Source organism: Salvelinus fontinalis, chromosome 19 (assembly GCF_029448725.1).
Source record: "Salvelinus fontinalis isolate EN_2023a chromosome 19, ASM2944872v1, whole genome shotgun sequence".
NCBI lineage: Eukaryota > Metazoa > Chordata > Actinopteri > Salmoniformes > Salmonidae > Salvelinus > Salvelinus fontinalis.
In genome coordinates, this window is record NC_074683.1 from 25,682,920 (window position 1) to 25,708,491 (window position 25,572).

General features: G+C 41.9%; 2 protein-coding genes across 3 annotated transcripts in view; one reads left to right on the plus strand and one right to left on the minus strand.

The window, feature by feature from the left end:
• Positions 1-4,476: 4,476 nt before the first annotated feature.
• On the minus strand, positions 4,477-8,690 carry LOC129816552 (uncharacterized). The gene is made up of 5 exons (XM_055871139.1): positions 8,359-8,690; positions 8,067-8,171; positions 7,703-7,972; positions 7,503-7,607; positions 4,477-7,384 (listed from the first exon to the last, which is right to left on the minus strand). Exons 1-5 carry the CDS (start codon positions 8,372-8,374, stop codon positions 6,999-7,001), a joined length of 882 nt encoding a protein of 293 aa, XP_055727114.1. The 5' UTR covers positions 8,375-8,690; the 3' UTR covers positions 4,477-6,998.
• A 4,122-nt stretch (positions 8,691-12,812) lies between these two features.
• The window catches only part of LOC129816553 (coiled-coil domain-containing protein 141-like), a 43,642-nt gene continuing 30,882 nt past the window's right edge, over positions 12,813-25,572 (plus strand). Inside the window, exons 1-9 of one of the 2 annotated variants that reach the window (XM_055871141.1) lie at positions 12,813-13,507; positions 15,867-15,989; positions 19,539-19,730; positions 20,842-20,950; positions 21,906-22,159; positions 22,943-23,062; positions 23,328-23,534; positions 24,547-24,719; positions 25,058-25,199. In XM_055871141.1, coding sequence (XP_055727116.1) covers positions 13,403-13,507; positions 15,867-15,989; positions 19,539-19,730; positions 20,842-20,950; positions 21,906-22,159; positions 22,943-23,062; positions 23,328-23,534; positions 24,547-24,719; positions 25,058-25,199 — 1,425 coding nt within the window. In that variant the 5' untranslated portion in view covers positions 12,813-13,402. The remainder of the gene's footprint in view (positions 13,508-15,866; positions 15,990-19,538; positions 19,731-20,841; positions 20,951-21,905; positions 22,160-22,942; positions 23,063-23,327; positions 23,535-24,546; positions 24,720-25,057; positions 25,200-25,572) is intronic. The other variant, XM_055871140.1, reaches the window with a different exon arrangement.

Genomic DNA, 25,572 nt, shown 5'->3' on the forward strand with positions numbered 1-25,572 from the left:
GATCTCTCTTTGCCTATTGACAGAAATGATTTTGCAGAGGGTTACACTTTGTATGCTTTCAATTTATTACCTGATGATGACACCTCAGGAAATCTGTCTGTGATGTCCCAAGGTAACCTCAGGCTGGAAATGCGTTTCCGTACACCTTTAACCTGTACAGTTAGCATGATTGTTTACGCATGCTCTGATTCAATCTTGGAAGTGAATGCCCGAAGACAGGTCTTAGTGGATTATTATTAAGGACCTTTGAGCAAAGACATGAATACCCAAGAGTTGGAAGGGCTCATGAGCCGCTTGATTGGAAAACAATTTTGTGGAGTGATGGCTTGTGATGAATTACCTATTGAGATATGGCCTGAGAGGCCTGCAATGTTTATTGTCAATACCCATCCTAAACACATGCCTGGTGAACATTGGCTAGCTATGACATTAGAACAGGAAGGTGGAAGAAAAATCTCAACTTTTTTTGATTCCTATGGCTTTCCCCCCGGTTTTTCACATTTCCCTAAATCTATTAAAGATTTTTTGACCCTAAACGGTTCAAAGATCTACTACAGCATCAAACAAGTGCAAGATAACCTTTCCACTACATGCGGTCACCACTGTGTATTTTACCTGTGCCAAAGAGCCCGGGGAGTTTCTTTTGAAGATGTTATGTTTCTTTATAAGGATGATTTAAGAAGTAATGATAACTTTGTATCTTGTTTTGTTAGAAAATATCAAAAGTGTTCAAATGTGTGTCGTTTAAGAACGAGTAATCAAGGCGTATGCTCACGTCATATGTTTCAAGAATGCCACAAATGTTAAATTGCTTATTTTTCAAATAAAACATTTTATTGAATTTAATCATAGTCATTCAAAAGTCATTTTCAAAAGTCTAACCACGCCGAGAGATCGGGATTAGGAAAAGGTCCTGAGACGTTCATGGGAGTAAATGAGTTAGCATCATCGCTTTCATAGGGGGGCGGTGTCGTTGGGGCATCTTTAGGGGTGCTGTATCTCGTTGAAGGCTTTTGTTTTAAAGCTTGAATCTGTTGACGAAGCTTATGGTTGGGTACACCCGAGAGGGGAATGTTCAGGATTGCCAGGGCCTTAAGAAACTGACGCCAGCCGGGAGGCCTTCGGTCATCAGCAACCTTGTGGGCAGCCGTGGTACTTTTAAGTAAGTCCACCATATGGGAACCCCTAACAACAGCGCCCTGAAGTATAAACTCTCCAGAATCGTTCCAAGCAGCTAATCCCTTTGAGTCTTTTATCTTGTTCATAATGTATTTAACATTCTTCCGGTTACGTAAAGGCACATGGGTCAGTAGGTCATGCATAACTTTATCTTCAAAAGGCATTTGAGCTTCACCAGACATAGGATCTTCACTAGGTAAGATCGCCGGTACAGGCCTTACCGGGGCCTGGCTATCGTTAGGTTCGACATCTGTTAAAGGGTCCGGTAGGGAAAGTGTTAAATGGTTGGTCTCTCTCTCCCCTTGCTTTACCAGAGTCAAATATCTTTGCATTAGGTTTGTGTATTTTTGGATCTTATCATAAGGGTTCAATCCTTTTCGGTTCAAAACATCCTTCATGGCCGTATCCAAATCATTTTCAGCTGTTTGTCTGATATTTTCAGGACCCTGCATTTGATTTTTAAGTCTATCCAACTCTTGTTGTGGCACCAAGTACATTTTAGTGGCCATCACACCGCGTGTTCAACCCCCACGTCTGGCCGCAATAAGGCTGGTGATGAAGGGCACAGCTATGCTGAGTAAAGGTATAAGAAAACCTCCAGACTGTTGTATACTATGTCTTTTCTTTTGAAGACTGGCCCTTTTATTGGCAAAGAGTTTGATCGCGGTCTTTTGTTTCTTTAATTTTTTCAATTGGTTCAGGGTGAGTGGAATGCGTCCTTTGAGAAGATTCAAAGCAATCTCACATAAGGCTAATATGAGATCTGAAGAACAACTACCCAAGATGGCCTTCCGTCCTTTAGCTGTAGACCCAACTAGCCTTGTCAAGAGGGGCAGGTTTCTTTTTAAACGCAGAGACATAGCGTTTACTTTTTAGGAAGGTATGCAGCAGGCCGCTCCCACGGAAACAGACCTGTACGTAGCCTAAGGTGTTCTGGAGTATTTGCTTTTAAATCCACGATTAAATAAGAAAATGGCTCTTTGGTAGCGTCCTCATAGCTCTCCATAAAGTATGATTTCCTTCCAGAGTACATCTGCTGAGCTAGAGTGCTAATTTGCAGTTTGTCTCTAGGATTTTTAAACAATACCATGTAGTTGGCATTCAAGCTAATGGTACGGCTATTTTTACCTTGGTGAAACACATTCTGGACCAAGTAAAGCACGGACAGGTTTCTATGATGAGTATATTGGGTAAAAGCTCTTGCAATTTCTGGATGTTCGCTACCAGCAAATAGCATATCGTCCAAAACAAGCAGATTGTGTATATGTGGGGGGAGAAGTTGATCATCAGACAGAGAATCGGGTATTCCTTCAACAAACTTGATTTTTATTGTCTTCAATAATTCATCATACAGAGGTTGGTAACAGGAATAACACCATACAATATTGTCAGGCTTTTCAGATAACACATGTTCAGAATTCTCTAAAATACTTTTTACAAAAAAAGTTTTACCACTGTTTGATGGGCCTGCAATTAAGGCCGAAAAGGGCAGTTTTAAACGGGGGTCAAAATCCTCGACAGCCGTCATTATATCTTAAGCTTTAAGACACACTGGGGCTTGTAGCCTAAGTCAGTAGCCAAAGGGCAATGTGGTACCGTCAGGCAATAGCCGTCTCTTGTCATAGACTACCCTGAATCTTTTAGTGAGTGGGGCGTTTCTTAGATGGAACCCCTTTTTATCCCTCACTATTTTGTTGTAGGAGGTCAAAATCTCCAAGTCACTATTCTTGTCATTTACGAACCCGTCGACCAAACGCGTGATTGATTCCAAGTTTACACGCGGGGCATTTTCGTAGTTTTGAGTCACGCCTTTGGCTTTCAACACCACGTGATTGTCTTTAGTCCTAAAAGCATAGCTTTTGGGCCCACATGAGGACCATTCTGTGATATGGTCACCCTCGGCGAGTTCACTAGTTAAACCCCCAAGATAGTTGCTAAGTGGGGGGTTCCAATCCCCCGGCTTGCTTACATAGACCACAGAGTCTGTGTCGTGGTAAAGAACCCGCCGCTGAAGCTGTTCCATGAGGGTGTACAGTTCAAGTCGGGCATAGGCTGTGGTAAATGCTGCAAGAAACACATTTACATTACCTGGGGGTAGAACCCACTTTGGGTTGCGCCGCCATTGCACCAAGGCAATGTCTTGACTCAAGAATGAAAAATGTGAAATTTCGTATTGGTCCGAAAAAACAAATTCCAAAAATTCTTCCGGGTCTTTAATGATCGAAGTTGTTAGCATATGGCTTCTCTGCGCTAACTTCCCCCAAAGGGAGTTCAAGTACAATTTCGAAACATTTCTTTTGGTTTTGTTGACCTGTATTCTGTCAGGGTCAAGAAGTATGCCTTCTCTGTCATGGTAGTCTTGAATGTACTTCTCTTTACTTTCTTGATCTGTGACCGATGCTGGATAGCCTGAAGCCATCTGCTTGCATCTCAAGAAGGTCTTGATGTACTCTTTAAAAAGTGTGTCTGATTTCCTGGAAAAGTTCCACACTTCAAAGATTTTGGCCACACGATACCCCTTCTCCAAAGCCTTAGAGAATTCAGCGGTGACCCAGACACCTGTCAGGGCTCTTTCTTGATCTGAGTGATCACATGGGTTTTCCTGGTTGTTGTTTTCACAGCATGTGCGACAAAGGGGAAAGAAAAGTTTTCCTTTAGACCCCTTGTAAGGCAGCACAGGTATAAACAGACCCCTAGGAGGGTAGACAGTCGCTTTGATTAAACCAAAATAATTTTGGGGTTCGTCAAAGTCGCTGTGAAAAATTTCAGGATGCCCTATAGGATAGCATGAGGAACTCATTACATGAGGATATAGGGATGTAAAATCTACATAGCCTATTGTCTCGTCGGGTTGAGCTACATAACGCAATGTCAAAGCATTGGTCCTGCCTCCAAACAAGGCCTGTCTCGGTTCCAGGGGCTCTGGAGGGTCATATTGGGTAAGGAAGGCCTGAACATGAGGATCCGCCTTTTTCAGGGCTGTCCATTCGTGTTCCCACAAAACCACAACTTTTAACCCGTATGTAGCCTTTAAAGAATTCAGTTTGTCTTGAAACTCTTGGTACATTTCCCCAAAAGTCTTTTGGGTTAGGACACACATGGCCTGGGGGACAAAGCATAATTTACAACCGTGGAAGAAACAACCGTTGTACTCATACACTGTCTCAACACCGTCAATCTGTGTGTATCCATCTACATGGTAAGGCCCAAAAGCCTTCTCCCCCCGATTCAAAGCATGTTGGATAAAAACATTTTTATCCTGGGCTAGGTACTCCAACCATTGAATGGATCCACTAGAGTAGGCCTTGAATTGTCGTCGGTAGTTGTCTGGCGATGGGATCGCTATAGATGCTGGAGTTAGATAGTGTGTACGATAGGTTTTCATGCACGCGGATGCAATAGTTGTACAGCTCCAGGGGTCAATGCCTGCATCTTTGATTACCTCTTCTCTGAATCTGAGGCATCCTTCACGTAGTATAACCACGTCATTGTCACAGTATGATTCCATCTCTTTATGAAAATCAAAAGTTCCATGTCTTACTGTCTCGTACCACGTCATGAATTTCTCACGCTCTTTGGTAGACATTTGATCACAACCGTACATTTCGGGGGCTGGATAAGCTCCTATATAATGTAGATTCTCCTCAGATGTGAAGAAGTGGGGGAAATAGCCTTTGACCGAGTTTTCAAAACCCAAGGCCTCTGGCATTTGAGCCAATCTCATGGGTAAGAAGCTTAAGCTGTCAATGTATCTCTGTTTGAAGGCGTGGTCAACAAAACATAAGATTTTACTCCCTTGAGCAATGACACTGGGCGCCACGCCTTGCTGTATCAAAGGGTTCAGAAGCAGATAGGAGTCATAGGCTCGCGCATTGTGTGCTATAAACGTGAAGTTTCTGTACTGGGCCTTTCTAAAATGTTTTAGAAAGAGTCGGGCGCAATCGGGCCCCTCGGCCGACCACTTTTCACCGGTGAAAGTCATGGTAGATACAAAAATAGGCAAGTGAACCCCTGATTGCTGATTTGTCTCAAAATCATAAAAAACATATTTCTCTGTATGTTCATCTTCAGCCAAGGGCTGAATGTAACACTCATGTGTTACTTCTTGAACAACTTCTGCGTCTCTGCTTTTCAAGGGCCCTTTACAGATTGGGCAATGTATGATTCCACAAACATGGGGTTTAGGGCTGTCTATTTTAAGGTTGTAATTGCAATGACATTTTGGACATTTCTTGTTAATGTCACAAATGCTTACAGATTTACAGGCCTTGGGGTGCCATGTTTCAGTTTTGTGTTTTTCGTAACAGTAGGCCGAACGACATGTGCGGTGACAATCCTCACAGGGTGTCAAGTTTAGCGGTTGCATAGGGCAATGTTTATCCAGACATACTGAACAGTTATAACGGCACGAGTGCCCCCCCTTGCGGGTGTAGCCGGTATGACAGGCTGGACAGACATATGGGGCGCCTAAAAATGCTGTGATGTTAGTTACGGCATAGTAATGCTCATTTTGCACATAAAAGTACATAGTCTTAGGGTGTGGCTCTTGTATATTTTGGAACTTCAAGAGAGCGTCATTAGCCCTGCTGTGGTACAAAACCACAATCTTGATATTCAGAAAGTTTTCAAATTTGCCTATGTCTGAGAAAGCCACAGCCTCCTGTATACCTAAACCCACAGCCTTTTGTAGCTCTTGAGCTTTCTGTAACGCTTCGCGCTCTGTACATCCTGGGCTGAGTAAGTGGGCCAAACCTATGGCAAAGCATAGCTTATTACCATGATTGTGAACGATTATGAGGTAGGCCTTTTTATTGCTTATGATTTCGGACTGCATCAGGCTATCGAGTTTACGTCTCTGCCCGCCGCCCCCTTGTGGTGGCCGGACTAATTGTACTACAAGTTCGAGGGTCCTATCTGCTAGCACGTTTAAATTTGACTGAACAAGGCGTTCTAGCAGGTTAACAAATTGTTCAAGATCTGCTTCACCCCTATTTAAAATAAGCGACACACGGCTCTGCAGACTGTCTCCAAAAATTTCCAACTGTAAGGTATCCCTTGGTTGGCTATAAGCTCTAACTCTATCTACCAGTTCATTCAAAGTGTCCATAAGCATTACGTAAAACACAGCATATTCCCGAATCTGACCCCCCCATGCGAAATTGAAAAACTGTCGAACCTCAATATTGTGGAATTTATTTCGATACAAAACATGTTCACTGCGATCAAGACCATCCCCATCCTGATTTGCTAGACAATTGTCCAACTGTTCAAAAACATCGTATTGGGTTTCAGACTCTTCAGACATGGGTGTTAAAGGCTGGCTTAGAGGTGTAGGTGGTGCAGAATTAAACCTAGGGCTTTCGTTCTGTACATTGTGATCAAGACCTTCCCGCTCCAGATTTGATAGACATTTGTTCAGCTGTTCAAAAACATCGTATTGGGTTTCCTCTTCGAACAAGGGTGTTAAAGGATGGCTTAGAGGTGTAGGGGGTGCAGAATTAAACCTTGGGCTCTCGTTCATCTGGGTAATTAAAGATATGAGTGATTCGGGTATCTGTGATAACCTGTTTTCATCTGCAGACCCTGACTCATTCATACGTGTAATAATTTCAATGAGTTCGGAGGGAATCTGGGATAATAGGTTTTCATCTATAGCCCCTATGTCAATTAGCCCAGAATCATTCATATGGTTAATTATATCTTGGAGCTCTGTAGGGATTTCCGCTAAGAGGGTTTCAATTGTCTCGCTTAGGTCTATAGGGGGCGCCATTTCTCTACTTAAGGATGTGTGTGCTTGTGTTTTTTTACATATGTGTTTTTTAACGGAGGTATTTGCTTGTTTTAACCCTACTGTTGTTTAACATGCGGGGAAGCTCTCTACGCCAGAATGACACATCCTGATTGTATTGATGTTCGAATAGAATACCCATACGACGTTGAAGTAAAGCCTTTCGTGATTTTAAACCCTGTGTAAAAGCCTTGAAAAGCACGGCTTGGTCTATTTCACAAGAGGCTTTTGCCCCACCAGAATTGGCCGCTTCAATAAGGTTGGCCACTTCACAGAACATCAAATCGTCTACCTCAGAAATGTCATTTAAAACTTTGAAATCATCAGGCTTCGCTGTTCTGGTGACTGGGGTCTTTGGCGCCTCCTCGGGATCTAGATGTGTAGCTTCTTGGAGGTCTTTATAAGCCGGCGAGGAGTCTGCATTAAAAATAATACATACAGAAAAATAGGTTATTAACCCTAAAATATGTTTGATAAAAATGTAAAATACATTTCAGATATAAGCCTATATATTAACAATACATTAATTAAATACCTCGGCTTTTTTGAAGAGGGCTGTTCTGAAGAAGCTCTAAGAACTCGGGAACATGTCTTTGGGCAACCCTAATTATAGCATCTGCCTGGTCTGTAGCTTGTGAGCCTGAAATTTAAAAAAAAAAACAGCATTAGTCCATGTTTAAACATATTCAGGCATAAAAATAAAATATATATATATAAATGATAATTGATTCATACCTTGTCCTTGTAACGCTGTCTCGTGAATACCCTCCCAGTAGTATTGTTCGGGTGAAGCGGACCTGTGGATCTGGGCCCTGATTGTCCGTTGGTGTTTAATAGGGGGCGTCCAACGGTCCTGGGTCAGGGGAGTTGACAGGCCGTTTAAAGGCTCTGTTTGCGGCTTGTGTGTAAATACATCCTGGGAGTAGGGCACAATTGTCTCGTATGCATATCCTTCACAGAAACCGTGTAGACTCCCTATGGCACCCGTTCTAGGATGTATTTCCGCTGTAAACACATAAAATAACTTTTAATATAAGATGCCGACACTTTTTGTTTTTAAGGTATAAATATTCTTACGGAATTCTTGAATCTTACTTACTACAATTCAGGGTCGGCGTTGGGATGTAAGCAATTTGTTCCGGAGACCCTACGGCCGGTTCGAGTTCAGTTATATCTCGGAGAATCTGAGTGAAGGTTTGAGAATCTAAAAAAAAAACATTATATAATATTAAAGCTCTAATCATTTTAGCTAATATTGACATTTTATACGTTAAGAATCCGGGCCCTAAGGCCTGTTTAATATTTCTATAATATACAACGTTTTCAAACAATTCCCAAGAACAAACAAATCTAATATATAGCATATGTAAATATTTATTTCCAGAACTAACCTTGAGAAATATCCATGAGGAGGGTTTTTACCAGATGATCTTTTTTAACGGGGTCCGTCCGATAACTATTCCTGGGGGAATGCTGTAGGGTAAATGCGCGAAAACGAAGCTAACAGGGGGGACCTGTTTTGCTTAGCTTTTGTAGCCGTATGACTCGCGTGGTGTCGTATTTTTTCGCGCTAAAACCGCATCAAAGTTATCTTTGAAGCCTAAGGCATGTGGTTCAAACACCCGCCATTTGGTTCAAACATAGGGTATTGGGTGGTGTCTAAACATTAGGTATCTTTTGATATTCTAAAATCTCCGGGGGCTAGCATCTAGATGCTAGGGGTGGGGAGGTCTCGACAGCGCTGGGCTGAATGACTTTTAGGCCTCTGTTTTGCCAGATAGTGTAAACCTTGGTTTCAAACGACCCCCCCATGCATAGAGAGCCTTGAGCGCAGATGCAAGGGTATTTTTTTTAACAAACACCTCGCCCCCTTTTTCTGTTTTTGAAACACACACACACACACACAGGCACTACATCATACGCACGCCCATACGCGCGCACATTGCGCAAGTTTTTTTTCTCAGGGATAGACTGCGCTAAGAGTGAACAAACGCGAGAGTTCATAACGTGGTGAGATTCTGCTTTTAAAACCATTTATTTCATTCAAAATATTTAGTACATACATTTTATAGCGTTACATTCTTAAGGTATTTTACGAAGCCTTTCTTACAGATCCAGGGATCTGATGCAACCACCCCCCATTGTCAGTGTCCAGTTGGTCATCAAAATGCCGGGATCTCTTGCCAGGCTCATCAACACTTGGTAAGTTTTCACTCCAGGGGTACATCCTACGTCGGGCCTTTTGGTCCTGGCTATGTCTCAAGAAAAGCCGAGGCCAGCGCCTTAACTGTTCGCGATTTTTGAAGAGAATGTCCAGCTTATTCATAAGTGTTATGAAAATTGGATAATCCACCCATTTAAAACTAAACACAGGAATAAAAAAGTTGACATCTTTGCATGCTCTGGATGCTACTGGAGAATTGACAGACTTTGTAGCATTACCCGCATCATAAACTTCACAGGCTAAAATTGTCACTTTGTTGTCCGGGTTATAGTCCATTGAAGCAATTCTTAGAGCCTTGAGATCACTGCGTCCGAAGACCTGTTCTTCCAACGCATAGCCTGGCACAGCTGTGCCACTCAGGACCTGTTCAATTTTACAAAGAGCCAGCCTGATGTTTAGCCATTCTCTCATGCCCAGAGCAGGAGAAAAACTCCCAGGTTTTGCCTGATAAACGGGTTTGGGGCCACTGGCGTTGAAGATCTTTACCGTAGAATCCTCCGGCTGGAATATGTAAGACATATGGCCCTCACTCGTACCCAAAAATCCTTTAAAACATTCTGGAGCTTCACACAGAACTTCCTCAATGCTTTGTTCACTGGGTTCATGACAAGCCGAGCATAACATACCATAAATTGACATATGTGTCATTTTTGTTTAATATTCAGGGGGTTTATCTTGTACAATCTTAAACATGCATTGTTTTGGGGCTTTATAAGGCTTCTGCAAAGCCAGCCTCTTTGAAATGTTCATTAACAACCCCCAACACTAGACATCCAGGAACAGTTTGACATGACACCTGGTCACTTACTTACCCAAAAAGCCCCCCCCCCCCCCATCAGGATGTCCTGACCGGAAGCCCAAATATGGGCATGCCCCCCTTCTACAAACCATTGGGGCATCAATCACTACATAGGGTCATAAATCATGATCTTTTTCTGATTTACGACATTGACAACTTGACACTTACCCCAAAGACCCCCACCCCGGCCAGGATGTCCTGACCGGAAGCCCAAATATGGGCATGCCTGCTACAACAGGACATAGGGTCATAAATCATTACATAGGGTCATAAATCAGGCTTGGGTCATAAATCATTACCGGTTGACCTGACAACTGGACCCTTACCCAAAGACCCCCACCTAACCATCAGAATGTCCTGACAGGCAGCCCCTTAGGTTCACATAGCGGTCACATAGGCTCACATAGGGTCATCCATCAAATCTTGACGTGTGACATCTACTTTAATCTCTCTGATGGGCGACACATGGAGGGGGTGGAGACGAGCACAAAGACAGGTGAAACAGATCAGGGCGTGACAAAATTTGGCTTTTTTAATTACTTATTGGTATAAGTATTGCCTGTGCCTAAAGGGGGTATCTAGCCAGCCAGGCAAGGTAGTGTTAAATAGAAGCAGTCAGCCAGTGAGAGTGTAGCCTTTTCTCTCTCTTAAAATATACTTAAACACTAGTGCAGCATACCAGTGTGAAGTGTGCTTGGCTTTTGTCTGTAATAGTATAATAATAAATGCGATTTAGCAGCCGCCTTTATCTAAAGCGACTCACAGTCACGTAGAGAGGACACCAATGGAAAAACTTATTCACAGACCAAGAGAAGCAAGATAAAAATCTATCCAGCTATGACAACTCACAGGGTATTTTCCCTTCTATTGGAAGATAGATAGGCCTACCAATATGATATTCCATGGATAGACTGGTGCCTATGTGGTGTTTTCTGTGTTAGTGATGCACCGATATGACATTTTTGGCCGATACCGATATCCAATATTTTCCTTGCCAATAAAGCCGATACCGATATTAAACATTTTAGCAGCCTTTTAAGCATTCTAGTACAGTTAAATAGTTAACACACACATGGACGCAGCGGTCTAAGGCACTGCATCTCAGTGCAAGAGGCGTCACTACAGTCCATGGTTCAAATCCAGGCTGTATCACATCCGGCCGTAATTGGGAGTCCCATAGGGCGGTGCACAATTGGCCCAGCGTTGTCATTGCTAAGAATAATGAAAATGACTGCAGATTCTACTGGTCATTGTTTTCAGGCTGGTTGTATTGGTGCTAGCTAGGTACCAAGCTAACGCTAGCTACCCAAGAAGTTGCGGTCAAAGAAATTATTATTACCAACGCGGTATTGAAAACACATCGTTCGTGGCCTTGTTTGCTTGTTTGCAGACTTTTTGTACAGCTTTCAGAGTGCTACTGTATCTTTTTTGACACGCAAAGACCCAAACGGCGTTCCATAGTATGTACGTTGTGATGCTATTACTGTGTAACTCCGGTAGGGCAACATCGGAAAAATAGCGCACTTGGTAGTGTGTACCGGTGCTCGACCAGTCGGCGAAAGCCAACATCACACACGACAGAGAACAGTTGATTGTCAAGGGCAATGAATTCCAGTATCTTGGCTTTAATGGATTTTTCCTTTTGAGCTGTCTCGCTGAAATTTTATTGCTCTTTCAAATGACTGCTCGACTTGTTGACTGCTCGATCCACACAGCAGACGTGGGCTAGGTTAGGAATGCTGTGTTGCACGTGTATCGCAAAATATTATGTGGCGTCATTACTAGATGGAAATTACAAGTGTAACTGTGCTCAATGCAATGGCACTTATAAATATAGATCCTTCAAACACCCCCAAACAGGGAAACGGATCCCAATCAAAGGTGTTATCACGTGCTCCACTAAGGCAGTTATTTATCTTATAACTTGTCCTTGTGGTAAAAATTATGTGGATAAAACAAAGCACGAATTAAAAGTATGTATCTCAGAGCATCGTAGCGCCATCAGGTACAAAAACTCGACTTACCCAGTTGCGGCCCACTTTTTGGAAGCAAACCACTCGATTTCGTCTCTGCGTTATATTGGCATCGAACATGTCTCCCTCCCTAGGAGAGGGGGTGACCTTGATCATTTATTGTTCAAACGAGATGCTGCCTGGATCTTTAACTTAAAGACCCTTGCTCCCTTCGGTCTCAACGTAGACTTTGATCTGAAGCCATTATTGTGAATTTGCCATTGTAATTGTTTTTTTGGTCTTATGTAGTCTAAATTGAATCTATGACCGTATGCTATCCATTGGTTTTTTGTATATTGTTCTTTGTATGTCATTTTAATATTTGTGAATTAACCAATGATATTAGGCCATACTTGGCCATGATTACAGACACCTGTGTGTGTGTCTTTTGACACTATATAAACTAATCACCTTGCAGTGTTTGTGATTATACCCAGATGAAGACAGCTTGCCTGTTGAAGCGTTGGACATTACATTTTTGCATCTGAGCTCTCTGAGCAGCTCTCCTTTATTTTCAAGTTTTCCACTCCGTTAGCCAGCACCTCGCCTAAATTGGTGTGCGTTTCTTTTTCCTCTAGATTGTCATTAAGTCATGTACCTAGATTATATAGGTATGCACGTCAGCTTTGATATCGGTTTTTCACATCGGCGTTAAACTAGACATCGGTCGATACCGATGTTGGCATTTTTAGCTAATGCCTCCCTCATACACAGACTAGGAATGTACGATATATCGGTGAACATATCGGAATCCGATTCCTATATGTTCACCGATATATCATGCATTTCTAGTCTGTGTATGAGGGAGGCAGGAGAGGATAAAGAGTGGCCGAATGGGACTGTGAGAGAGGCAGGCAGGGAGAGGGGAGGGTTGTGCAGATAGACCAGAGTGGAGCGGACCCACCAAACTAGGGGTGTGTCAAATGGCTTCCAGCACAGCACAGTGTGATAATCCTAGTGGATAGTTCTATTTTTAACACACTGGCCAGCCGTGTTCTGCCCTGTCAACTTCACTCTGCTCTGTGTCTCCTGCTTGTTGAGCTTCAGTCAGTACGTTGATGCTAGTGGCTCTGATCTGTTGTGCTGTGGCTCGGCTGTGGGACTGGAGGGACTGGAAGGGGGATATAACACCGCTGCTGAAACATAGACCTTCCAACTGGATTGTTTTTGCGCCTGTTGGATGAGGGGACAGAGGGGTCTCTCTACTGCCGTTTTGTGCTTGGTCACTCTATCTTCAAAGGAAATATTGAAGGACTGTTGAGTTTGGAAGCACCCAGAGACTGAAATGAGAGAACAGGACAGAGACTAAGATTTGCAGGATCCAGAGAGAAGAGAGTGGACAGTAGGGGCTGTAAAGCTCATCTTATACTTTATGAAGTTAAGTTTGGACGGGGGAGACAATGTCCAACGAAAGTGACACTGGAGGTCAACCTGCTGCGACAACAACAATCAGCACTATCGCCGTGCAGGCTGGCGATTCTCAGATTATTGTTACTGTGTTCAAGGTACCAAACTCCTAAAATGTTCTTCAGTTGTGTCTTTGGGTTGCTTAGGCTGTCTTTAGTTGTCTTTTTAAGCGTATTTCAGTCCTTGGATTATTTTTCAGTTTGTTGATATGTCAGGTGAACAGAACAGAAGTGCTTAGATATATGTCTCAGAACTCTTTTTTGGTTAGAAATGGCCGTTCACTCCACGGAGATGGAGAAAATCAATCTTTCCAAGCATTTTTAACAGAAATGTTGTCTAATATTACTATAGTGTTATGTCTATATAACAACAAAGACTGGTAATGAATCAGTGCCTGTCAAAATAGATTATTGATCTGTCTGAATCTGATAGACACTGACCTCACAGTGATCATCCATCGATCTCTTTCTTTCCAAAGTGCTGCTGCTATTAAAGGATCTTTCCCAAATGGCACCCTATTCCCTTCATAGTGCATTACTTATCTGGGTCTGGTCAAAAGTAATGCGCTAGCCTACAGTATATAGGGAATATAGCCATTTGAGACACAACCAGAGAAAAGCATTTAATGTTGTCAATGATGTCACAAGCTTGCATAGTCCACATTGTTAAAGCTAGTGTCCTGGGATGTCAATAGCTCTCTCTGTTTGTCCATTATGCTTATAGGACTAGCTCCCAGCCAAACCAGCAGGCTTATCTCAATGCCTCACACACTAACGCCGTACATCTCAACATGTAGGAGACCCTGCAGGGCTTTCCCACAGTAGTGATAATAAGACAACTGACATTAGGTAGGTCTTTTTTTTCAAGTTTACTGTTCTAAGTTATTCTTTTACCACATGGCAGTCAAATACATGGTAAATACATGGTAAATACGTGGGAAAGTTCAAATGTACAAGATATTAGATATGATAAAACACAGAAAGGAGATTGTTTTCAAGTATTAATTAATATTCCTACTAGAGAAGGAAAAACCTATGTTTTGTTTTAAGAGAGATATGTTTGTTGTCCTCTGTTGTATCCTTTGGCGCCAATTTTGCTGACCAATTTTGGTCGTGAGGGGGTAATGGTAACGGTGTTCCCCTGAGTTCCCTGAGTCCCCTTTAAAGTGACTGCCACGGCTGCAATCTAAGGCATGCAATGATTAAAGGGCAAAGCATGCAGAGTAGGAAATAGGCCTAATCTCCACCTCCAGCACCGTCACAGTCACAGTGCCCATGCACACTCTGTGGCTGAAACCAAATAACTAACCACCATTGTCATTGACATATAAATTATTGTCTCAGTGAAAGTTTCCTTACATCTGAAACAACAGGCTACTGTAATGAGTGTGACACTATGTATACATCTTGTAATATAGTTTAACAGTTGTTGGTGATCCTCACACTGCCTAGTATGAACACTTTGTAGCTGTTACAACCACGGTTGTCATTGACAAATCAATTACTGTACCGTCTTTCCAAATATATACAGGCATTATGTAGTAATACTGTCATATAGGCTACAGCAACAGCTGTTGGTGCTTTTTACGCTCAGGGTGACACTTCCACGAAAAGCTTGGCTTTAAGTTAATGTTTGTCACCCAGAGCGGTATCAGTAAGTCATTACGTTAAAGGAATACCTCAGTTTAATGGCTTGACATTGTCTTGGTATGTGTCCCAAATGACACCCTATTCTCTATATAGTGCACTACTTTTGAACAGGGTCCATAGAGCTCTGGTGAAAAGTAGTGCACTATATAGGGAATAGGGTGCCATTTGGGACGTAAGCGCACTAATTGTGTTCCCGGGACAGCACAATATATTGGAAAAGGAGCCCCACGTTGAGGACAACATTTCCATACTCTGTTTACACACTGTGAAATTCACAGAAGGACCATGTGGGTGTCCACAGGTATAATATTACACCAACCTGCCCTGATCGCAGTCAGATCATAAACAACATGTTACATGGCCTTGGCAGGGAAACACAAACAGACCTCGGCTTCCTGCTGGTCTAACTTTGAGTCTCTTTGATACTTAGTATCAAAGATTGTTCCAATGGATACAGACATTTACTCTTAAAGTTTAGTAATAATTATAAACAGGTTGATTCAAGCCCTGAATGCTGATTGGCTGATAGCTGTGGTATATCAGTCCGTATACCACGGTATGACAAAACATTTTATTTTTACTGCTCTAATTACGTTGGTAACCAGTTTATAATAGCAATAAGGCACATCGGGGGTTCGTGGTATATGGCCAATGTACCACGGCTAAGGGCTGTATCCAGGCACTCCTCATGCATAAGAACAGCTCATAGCTGTGGTATATTGGCCATATACCACAAACCGCCGACGTGCCGTATTGCTTAAATATGTACTGACAGCAAAATTGAGAAAACAAACACTGTGTTTTGTAGTGTGAGTCACTGGTGCAGCTGCAGTTGACTGAAGCCAATCCCAACCTGCTGGCGATCGGAAGCAACCAGGATGAAACCAAGAAACTACTGCATGAACACGAGCAGCTCCTGATCAAACTCAAGGTAATCCTCTCATTGGAAATATATGTCACCACTAGGGGGTCCTGGGTGGTGCAGTGGTCAAAAGCACTGCACCGCAGTGCAGAGGTGCCACTACAGCCTGGGGTTCGATCCCACCGACCAGGATTCCCGTAGGATGGTGCACAATTGGTCCGGGGTAGGGGAGGGTTTTCTTGGCTCATTGTGTGCCTGTGACAGGGCAGCACGCCTGCAAGCTGACTCCGGTCGTCAGTCAAACGGTGTTTCCTCTGTCACGTTGGTGCGGCTGACATCCGGGTTAAGCAAGCAGTGTACTAAGAAGTAGGCGGCCATGTTTTGGAGGACACATGATTCAACCTTCACCTCTCCTGAGCCCATTGAGGAGTTGCAGAGATTAGCCCAAAAAATAATAAGAAAATATGTACATTCTCTGCCTCATTCTCGTTGTAGTATTTCTTCTTCATTCCTATAACTAATATAACAGCTCAGGTGATGTATAAATACACTATTCTATTAGTCACAATTTTGACATTATGTCAACATATAACTACACTATTCTTGTCACGGAAGCCTTTATTTTCTATGGTAGAGTAGGTCAGGGCGGGATTTAGGGATTTAGTCTAGTTGATATTTTCTATGTGGGGTTCTAGTTTGTTTTTTCTATGTTGGTGTTTTGGTATGATTCCCAATTAGAGGCAGCTGGCCATCATTGTCTCTGATTGGGGATCATACTTAAGTAGCATTTTTCCACCTGTGTGTTATGGGATATTGTTTGGAGTTGTAGTCACGATTTGTTTGTTTATTGTTTTGTCTTTGCTATAGTTTACTTCTTTAATAAATTATGTGGAACTCTACATTCGCTGCGCCTTGGTCCATCTACAAACGAACGTGACAATTCTATTATTGATATGTCACTATTTTTACATTATGTCAACATATAACTACACTATTCTATTATTGATATGTCACTATTTGACATATATTCTAATGAGACCATGGTGGGCCATGAGGATGAGCTACCCAATGATAATATTAGTTATATAATGTCACTTATTATTTAAGTTAAAAACTCAACAGAAGGGGGCGGCAGAGCAAACAGAGCGAGGCGGGTAGAAAGGACGGGACAGGCAGAGCAGTGACTGTACGCTAGTAGGATAGTATATTTCTCCAATCATATTTGCTGATAGCGATGTTGTGGCTAGAGTGAAATGCTTTCTGTGGCACACATCAGAGTCAAATACTTTCTGTAGAACAAACTTCATGTCAGGATAGGCAACCGAAATTAATAATTATTGTATGTTTGTTATATTAAACATAGAGGAGGGAGTAAAATGTAGGCAATAATCATTTCAGAACAACTACTAGTCGAATAAGACATGGGAGAGATGACAAATTTTGGCAAAGAGATTTATTTATAGACTAATACACTTGAAACAAATTGCCAAACCGAAAACTGCAGACATTACTAGGGCCTCCCATGCCATCAAACCGACATAAATAATTTAATTAAATACAGCCTAACGTGATCAGAAATATCAATTAGCAAGCAAGTCGCAGCAATGAAGAATTGAGTTTGTGCGCGTTCACGTGAGGGGGGGGGGGGGGGGGATTCTGGAAGGTGGGAGATTTTCGGCACAACACCGGCTTGAGACACCATCAATGGTTTTCTTGTCTCAGAGATGGAACATGAAACTACTTCAGTCACTTTCACTGCCTCGGTGGAAGGTGGAATGTTCATAGCAGCCGTTTCAAAGTTGATTTATATTATTTTCACTCAAAGCTTTTTCCCCCAGCCTTGTTATAGACAATAGCTATTTAGATCCAGGCCATTCATTACTGTTGCCGCCTACTGTCAGGAGTTAGTTATGTCTGAGTGCTGAGCATGTTACATCTTATTTTATACAAGTATGATATTATTGGCATAAGCATGTGAACAATTGATATTATTCATGTAAACGTTCCGGTAGCATAGCGGTTAAGAGCATTGGGCCAGCAACCGGAATGTCGCTGGTTTGAATCCCTGAGCCAACTAGGTAGCACATCTGTCGATGTGCCCTTGAGCAAGGCACTTACCCCTAAGCTCCTGTAGGTAGCTCTGGATAAGAGCGTCTGCTAAATGAGTAAAATGTAATTTTCCCTTAAGACATCAGAGTAACTACAGATTTAAACCCCTGAACAACCCCTCTAATTAAAGAGAGATTTTATCACAAAAACAATCCAAAAAAGATTTGCATCCAAATGCACCGTGTCCTTGGTTTATCCACGGCTTTTAATTCAGCTTACTAGCAGCAATCACATAGCAAGGCTTTGAACATTTCAAATGTGTATCTTACAATAGTGCAATTGAACAAAATGTCAATGAATTGCTCCATTAACAATGTTGATTTACAAGTATATGGTAATTTTATGTTTTTAAACAACGTGTCCTCATCAGAGAATGTCAGTATTGTACTCAACGACCGTGTAATATACAGTGACCTCCAAAAGCATTGGGACAGTGACAATTTTTAAAATTGTTTTGGCTCTGTATTCCAGCGCTTTGGATTTGAATTGATACAATGACTATGTGGTGAACGTGCAGACAGACTTTTATTGTAAATGAAAATAGAATATGTTTCTAAACACTTCTACATTAATGTGGATGCTACTATTATTACGGCTAGTCCTGAATGAATCATGAATAATGATGAGTGATAAAGTTACAGACGCACAAATATCATACCCCCAAAACATGCTAACCCTCTCACCATTACAATAACAGGGGAGGTTAGAATGTTTTTTGTGAGTATGATATTTATGCCTCTGTAAATGTATCATTCATCATTATTCATGATTCATTCAGAATTATCCGTAATCATGGTAGCATCCACATGAATTTAGAAGTGTTTAGAAGCTTTGTCAATAAAAGTGACTCCAAAGTGACACAATTCATGAATTTCCATTCATTTCTATTGGGCACAAAATAATCTGAAACACAATCAAAATAAACAGAAAATGTATCCAATAAATTTGTAGAGTCACAAGCTTGATGTAGTCATTGCATCCTATGAATATTGGACCAAATACTTAACTTTTTACTGATTTAGTACAGAAGTGAATTTGTTTCAAAACGTTTGGTCCCCTAAAATGGGGGGACAATACACAAAAAGTGCTATAATTTCTAAATGGTTCACCCGATATGGATTAAAATACCCTTAAATGAAAGCTGACAGTCTGCACATAATCATTGTATCATAAAATCCGAAGTGATGGGGTACAGAACCAAAACAACAAAAAATGTGTCACTGTCCCAATACTTTTGGAGCTCACTGTATGTACATATTGGTGCCAGCCTATTGTAAGGCAGTGTGCTAATAAGAATGTAGCCGGCAAAAAAAACCGGTCCATTTACAATGTTGATTTACATGCAAGTATATGGTAGTGCAATTTTTTAAATAAGGCAGTGCTCTAAACAGAATGCCTCCATTGTGTCAGAAATATGTGTGTATATCCAAAAAAGGAGGCCTGTATAATGCAGAGAAGATACTTGAATGAACTAGGTACCGTATATTTTAGAGACTTTTCTCTTTCCAGAAACATGAGGCAGGCGTGTGGGCCTTGCTGGAGGAGGCAGACAGGACGGCAGAGGAGAAGGAAGATGAAGGGGAGGTGTATGAGGCCATGGCTGTCTCGCTGAGCGACGCCTGGAGAACCCTGATCTCACTGCTAGAGAAGCGCCGGTCGCTGCTACACCTGGCCTCAGAGTTCTTCGACAGGGCTCTCGAGGTAGGTAGGCTAACAGAAAGGAAATGTTCTAGCTACATAGACCATACATAGACCCTGAGCTCACTGCTAGAGAAGTGCTGGTCACTGCTACACCTGGCCTCGAGTTCTTTGACGGGGCACTTGATGTATTGGCCAGGCTAATAAACAGACTGTTATAGCTATACTATAGCTACATAGAACACACATGGAGCATACATAGACCAGACATAGACCCTAACAGATCAGAGCTGTTTTACAGTTCATGTACATGTAGGCTATGCCACAGGGGTTTTCATTGACTAAGCCTGTTACAAAGTGGAATTTCAACCAGTTCTGTGGATCTGAAATGGAAAGTTTGTTTTTCTTTATTTTGTTTGTTGGGGGAAATATAAAATGGCATGATAGCTATCAACACAGAATCCAGTGTTGTTGTTTTGTTATTACTGTGTTGTTACAGTGCGTCTGTTTCCTCCTCTGAAGTTTGCTTCAAAAGACAAAAGAAAACAGCTCATTGTTTTATCAGCTTTGTTAGCATTTGTGTCTACGTACTGGAAAATAAAGATATATGTTTTTTTCCACGAGATAACATTGTAACTGAGAAGGGTCTGTTTGTACTGCAATTAGATATCAGGGGAATTTACTGCCAATGTGTCACAATGGTGCAGTTTCCATGCCATCAGTCCACAGACAGTGCCTCAGAACAAGAGCGTTTTGTGATATTGTAGGCCTATGTGCTGTAATTTAACCAGGCTCTAACGGCTATCCACCCTGGGTGCTGCCACATAAAGCAGACACATTAGAGTTGGTGTGATGATTATGAAACATGATGAGCGGAAGTGTGAAAGATAAAGGAAGCAGATGGTTCCCCCTGGATAACCTCACTGTGGATGTGACTGAGAATTAAACAAATAGCAGAACTGTTTGTACTGTCTGTCCTTTTACATGTTTCATCACTGACCAAACAGTGTTCCTTTTTCAATGTTTTACTTCTTTATTAAATCTATTGTGAATGTACGAAGCCTTTGGAGATCTCCATGAATAAATGTGCAAACACAGAGCACATACTAGGATAAATTACACTGTTGTCTAACTATACAGATAGATTCATGCTGTCTTCCTCCACCTCCTTCAGTTTGCTATCAGAATAGATGAGGCAGAAGAGTTCCAGAGCAGAGAGCAGGAGCTGGCAGATGCGGAGTGTCTGAAAGAACTGCTCATGAAACACAGTGTTATGAAGAGAGGTGGGTATTGTGTTGATACATCTATAGTACAGCCTCCCTTGGAGAAATTCTATATTTATTACCTTTGGCAAATCCCCTTAGAGTAATGACTTCTGGGTCACTGTTCCAGATGTCTGGTAGATGATACACAACCTCAGTCTGATCCTGGCAGTCATTCAGGTCACCCTTGCCCTCCCTTGAGTGAATCATTGTCCTCTTAAAGTTCCTGGAATTAGATGATTTTACCCTTCCTTTCAGTCTCCAAGGCACTGAGATGTAATGAAGAGATAGATATCTGTCAGATGTGAGAATGAGTGGGCTTCATGTTATATCAACAGCACAATAAACTAAAAGCTAGCTGGTTGAGGCTGCTGAAGGAGAAAGGGACCATGATGTCATATGACATCGTAACGGTAATATAAACAACAAGTACTCTCATTCTCATGATAATATTTGATGAGAGATTACACTGTAGTGTGAGATACCTTACTTACTATACAAATTGATCTAGGATGGCTGTATTTACACGACCCACAACTGGATTAATTCATACATTATTTGTATTTTGGCACGTATCTTTTGCAAATAAAAATAGAGATTCTGCACACTACAATCTATGATCCCATGTGGTATGTTGGTGGTAACGTTTTGACTACTTAGGTTTTCATCAGGTCTATATTGTTTTGATTTCCAGCACCTGCTCAAAGACATTGTATCTGAACTTCTAATCATCTTTTCTTATTCTGGCCCATATCTGTCCCTCGGGTCTACTGGAGAAGTAAATGCTGGTTCTAAACAAGAGAGTCTTTCTAATGAGAAACTTGTCAATGGTATCACGTAATTCAGATTTTTGCTGCTATTCGCACTGACTATGTAAGGCCTCCAAGTAATAGTAAATAAACCTCTCCCTCTTTCTCTATCGCTTTCTTGCTCTCTCTCTCCTCTGTCATCGACACCTCCCCCTCTCTTTCCCCAGGCCTTCTGGAGAAGTCAATGTTGGTTCTGAACAAGAGTCGTGGTCTTCTAGACTTCCTGAGAGAGTTCCAGACTGAGGATGGTCTTCAGAGGAGTGAGGCATTGAGATGGGCTGACAGCAGCTATGGCCGGGTGGAAAGTCTGATGGAGATACTGCAGGACAGGAGGAGACAGGTGGACCAACACATGAAGCAGCAGCTCCTTGATCTGGAAGTGATCCTTAACATCTACCAATGGGATCGCCAGGAACAGGAAGTGAGTCACAAACTGTCAGGAAATGTCTATCTAAGATCAATCCGTGTCAGAAATCTCCTTTTGACTTAAAACTTTCACCTATCTCAGGGATGGGCAACATTGATGGGGGTGGGGCCAAAACCTATCTCAGGGATGGGCAACATTGATGGGGGTGGGGCCAAAAATAAATCTGAACTCATCATGAGTTGCCTGCCCCCATGTAGAGTAGAAACAAATGTTCTACCTAGAAATATATAATACCTTCTGGCTTGTTGAGCCATATGGGGTCATGTGTTAAGATGATGGAAGTACAGATGCCTTGTCACGTCCGTTGTTGTAAGAATCGGACCAAAATGCAACGTGGTTTGGGTTCATCATCTTTATCACGTGAACCGGCAAAAAACAATAAAGAACAAAACGAACATGAAGCTATGCAGTGCTCAAGGCAACTATACACAAACAAGATCCCACAAAACCCCAGTGAGAAAAGCTGCCTAAATATGATCCCTCAGAGACAACGATAGACAGCTGCCTCTGATTGGGAATCATACCAGGCCAACATAGAAATAACAAAACTAGAGTACCCACCCTAGTCACACCCCGACCTAACCCAATTTGAGAATAAAAGGCTCTCTAAGGTCAGGGCGTGACATGCCTCTGTGTTTAATATTCTATCTACTGCTTAGTGTAAGGAAGAGCAGTCATGCAGCATAAAACTCTTCCTTTGAAATCATTTACATAAGTACCCAAGAATAAATGCAGTAATGTCCTGACTGCAGTTATAATGTATGGTATTTCATTCAGGTAACCCACTGGTTCAAAAACAAAGCTGACTTGTACTTTGAAAAAGATCATTTGGGCTCAGCTCTCACAGAAAATGAAGAGCTCCTTCAGGAATACAAAGAGTTTGAAGAGAAAGCCAAGGTATGATACTTTAAATATGAATACACTTTGGGACATATTTGCCAAGTGATTGACTGATATTTTCAACAGTAAACAACAAAGCTATAACAAACTTTTATTAGGGCATGTCCAATTTTACTGTAAGTGTGTGACTATTATAATACTAGGGCCATGAGCATGACATCTAAGTGACTAGTATAGAAATAATATTTGATTTACAACCAATCTAATATTCCCTGTGTGTGTCTGTGTGCGTGTGTGTGCATGCTTGCGTCCTGTTCTGCAGGACTGGAGTGTGTTGGTGGAGAAGCTGCTAGCCCAAGCTTCAGAGCTGCAAGTGGGGGAAGCAGAGGGCTGTGCTGAGGATGAGACGGGCCATGTCTCTGAGAGAAGTGTGGCTCTCAAAGCCTTGCACAAACACTTCTGGAACCTCATGATGGGCCGGCTGGCACAGCTACAGGAGAGCAATTCCTTCTTCAGCAGCGCTAACACGGTACAGACACAACTGACTACTATACAAAAACCCCCTTAGGAGAGTAGGTACTGCATTAGCAGTAGAAGGTAGCTAGTGTAACTATACATATCACCTAGAGGAGAGCAACGGCTTCTTTAACAGTGGCAACAAGGTACAGTACATTCTCTACATGTCTTATGGCCATAGATTATCAGGGCCACCAAGGTAATTGCTGATTAGTGGTCCTAGAGATTAAACTGTTCTATATCTATGCTTGTGTACACGTAGCCTTCAGGAGAGAAATTCCTTCAGTGTCATCAAGATAGTTACTGTAACCTTCTTAAGCACTGCCAATAAGGTACGCTTTAACAAAGAAATGGAGGCTAAACTTGTAGGATATAGTCAGACCATCCAAACATGTCCGTGCAGGAAGATTAAAACAACGCCAACAATTTGGCTACTTTCAACGCGTTACGGTTTCACACAACCTAATGTACATATCATGTGCCGCTGCCTTTCGCATGCCAACAAGGTAGCTAGAATACCGTACAAATCCTGTGCCTCTTTCTTTAGCAGTGCCAATCAGGTACCTAGTGTGGCTACTGTAGGCTTGTATTACATATCACCTTGAGGAAAGCCTTCTTTAGCAGTGCCAACCGGGTACCTAGTGTGGCTACTGTAGGCTTGTATTACATATCACCTTCAAGAAATCTTTCAGTAGTAGTTCCAACAAGGTAGCTACTATACATGTAATATCATGTGCCTGACAAATTTGTGATGAGTAATTATTATTGCAGTACTAAGTGCTTACAACTGTATTTGAGGTACTCTACACAAGACTAGGGAACTAGTGACTTTAATTTGATATGAACATGGTGCCCTCTAGTGGACAATAAGGACATACTATTTGTGCCATCTACTGCATCATGAATTGTGACTGTTATTATAATGAGCAATATTACATTTATTCAGGACTTCTGCTGAACCATCTATCATGTTTACATGAGTACTTAATGCATATTGTCCTATCCTCTCATTCCTGTTTTGTCAGGCTTTTGAGGTCCTGGGAACTGTTGAGAGTAAACTTAAGGGGTTGAAGACCCAGACACTATGGTTGCCTGAGTTGGCCAAAAAGCACGAGGACCTGTTGCGAAGCATCAAAGAGTCAGCCAACGACCCTCTTCAGAGAGGGCAGCTCATACTACAGAAGGCCAAACCACAGAGGTAGGGAGGTAATATGGCATCCATATTAGGACATCCTTAGTCCTCTGACTCAAAACCTCACCCCCACCCTAGTCAAGTTTAAAACCTGCTGTGGTTAACAATCACCACAGACTGCTTATCACTGGTGTAGCAAAACAGAGATTTTGAGTAACATGTGATTTCAATAGTAAAGATGTCACTGCTATCACTGTATTCTGAAATCAAATATGCGTGTTATATCCAATGCAGTGTGTTCAAACTAGGCCTTTATATTAATAGATGGATGGATCAAGACTGCGGATAATATGATTACTACATGGAGCATTTCACAGCAGACATGCCTCTTACTATATTTCTAGTTCCCAAGTTGAAGGCGTGAAAAGGATGCTGGGATATGTCAGAGACCGGGTTGATGCTCTAATTCAGGAGTGTCATGCTCACCAAGCACGGGCAGCCAAGAGACAGCAGCTGGTGTCCCAATGTGAAGACCTCATAGACAAGGTAAATCAAATCAAATTTTATTTGTCACATACACATGGTTAGCAGATGTTAATGCGAGTGTAGCGAAATGCTTGTGCTTCTAGTTCCGACCATGCAGTAATATCTAACAAGTAATATAACCTAACAATTTCACAATAAGGTACACACAAGCCTTACGATTTGTCCCAAATGGCACCCTATTCCCTTTATAGTGGCTCTGGTCAAAGGTAGTGCACAATATAGGAAATAGGGTGTCATTTGGGATGAACCCGTAGCTATATTTTTATTGAATTACATTATATTATGCCTTTGAGTTGCCAAAATAAATAGTGCACATACGCCGTACCGGTAAACATGAGACGATCAAAATAATTAAAACAAAGATGGCAACAAA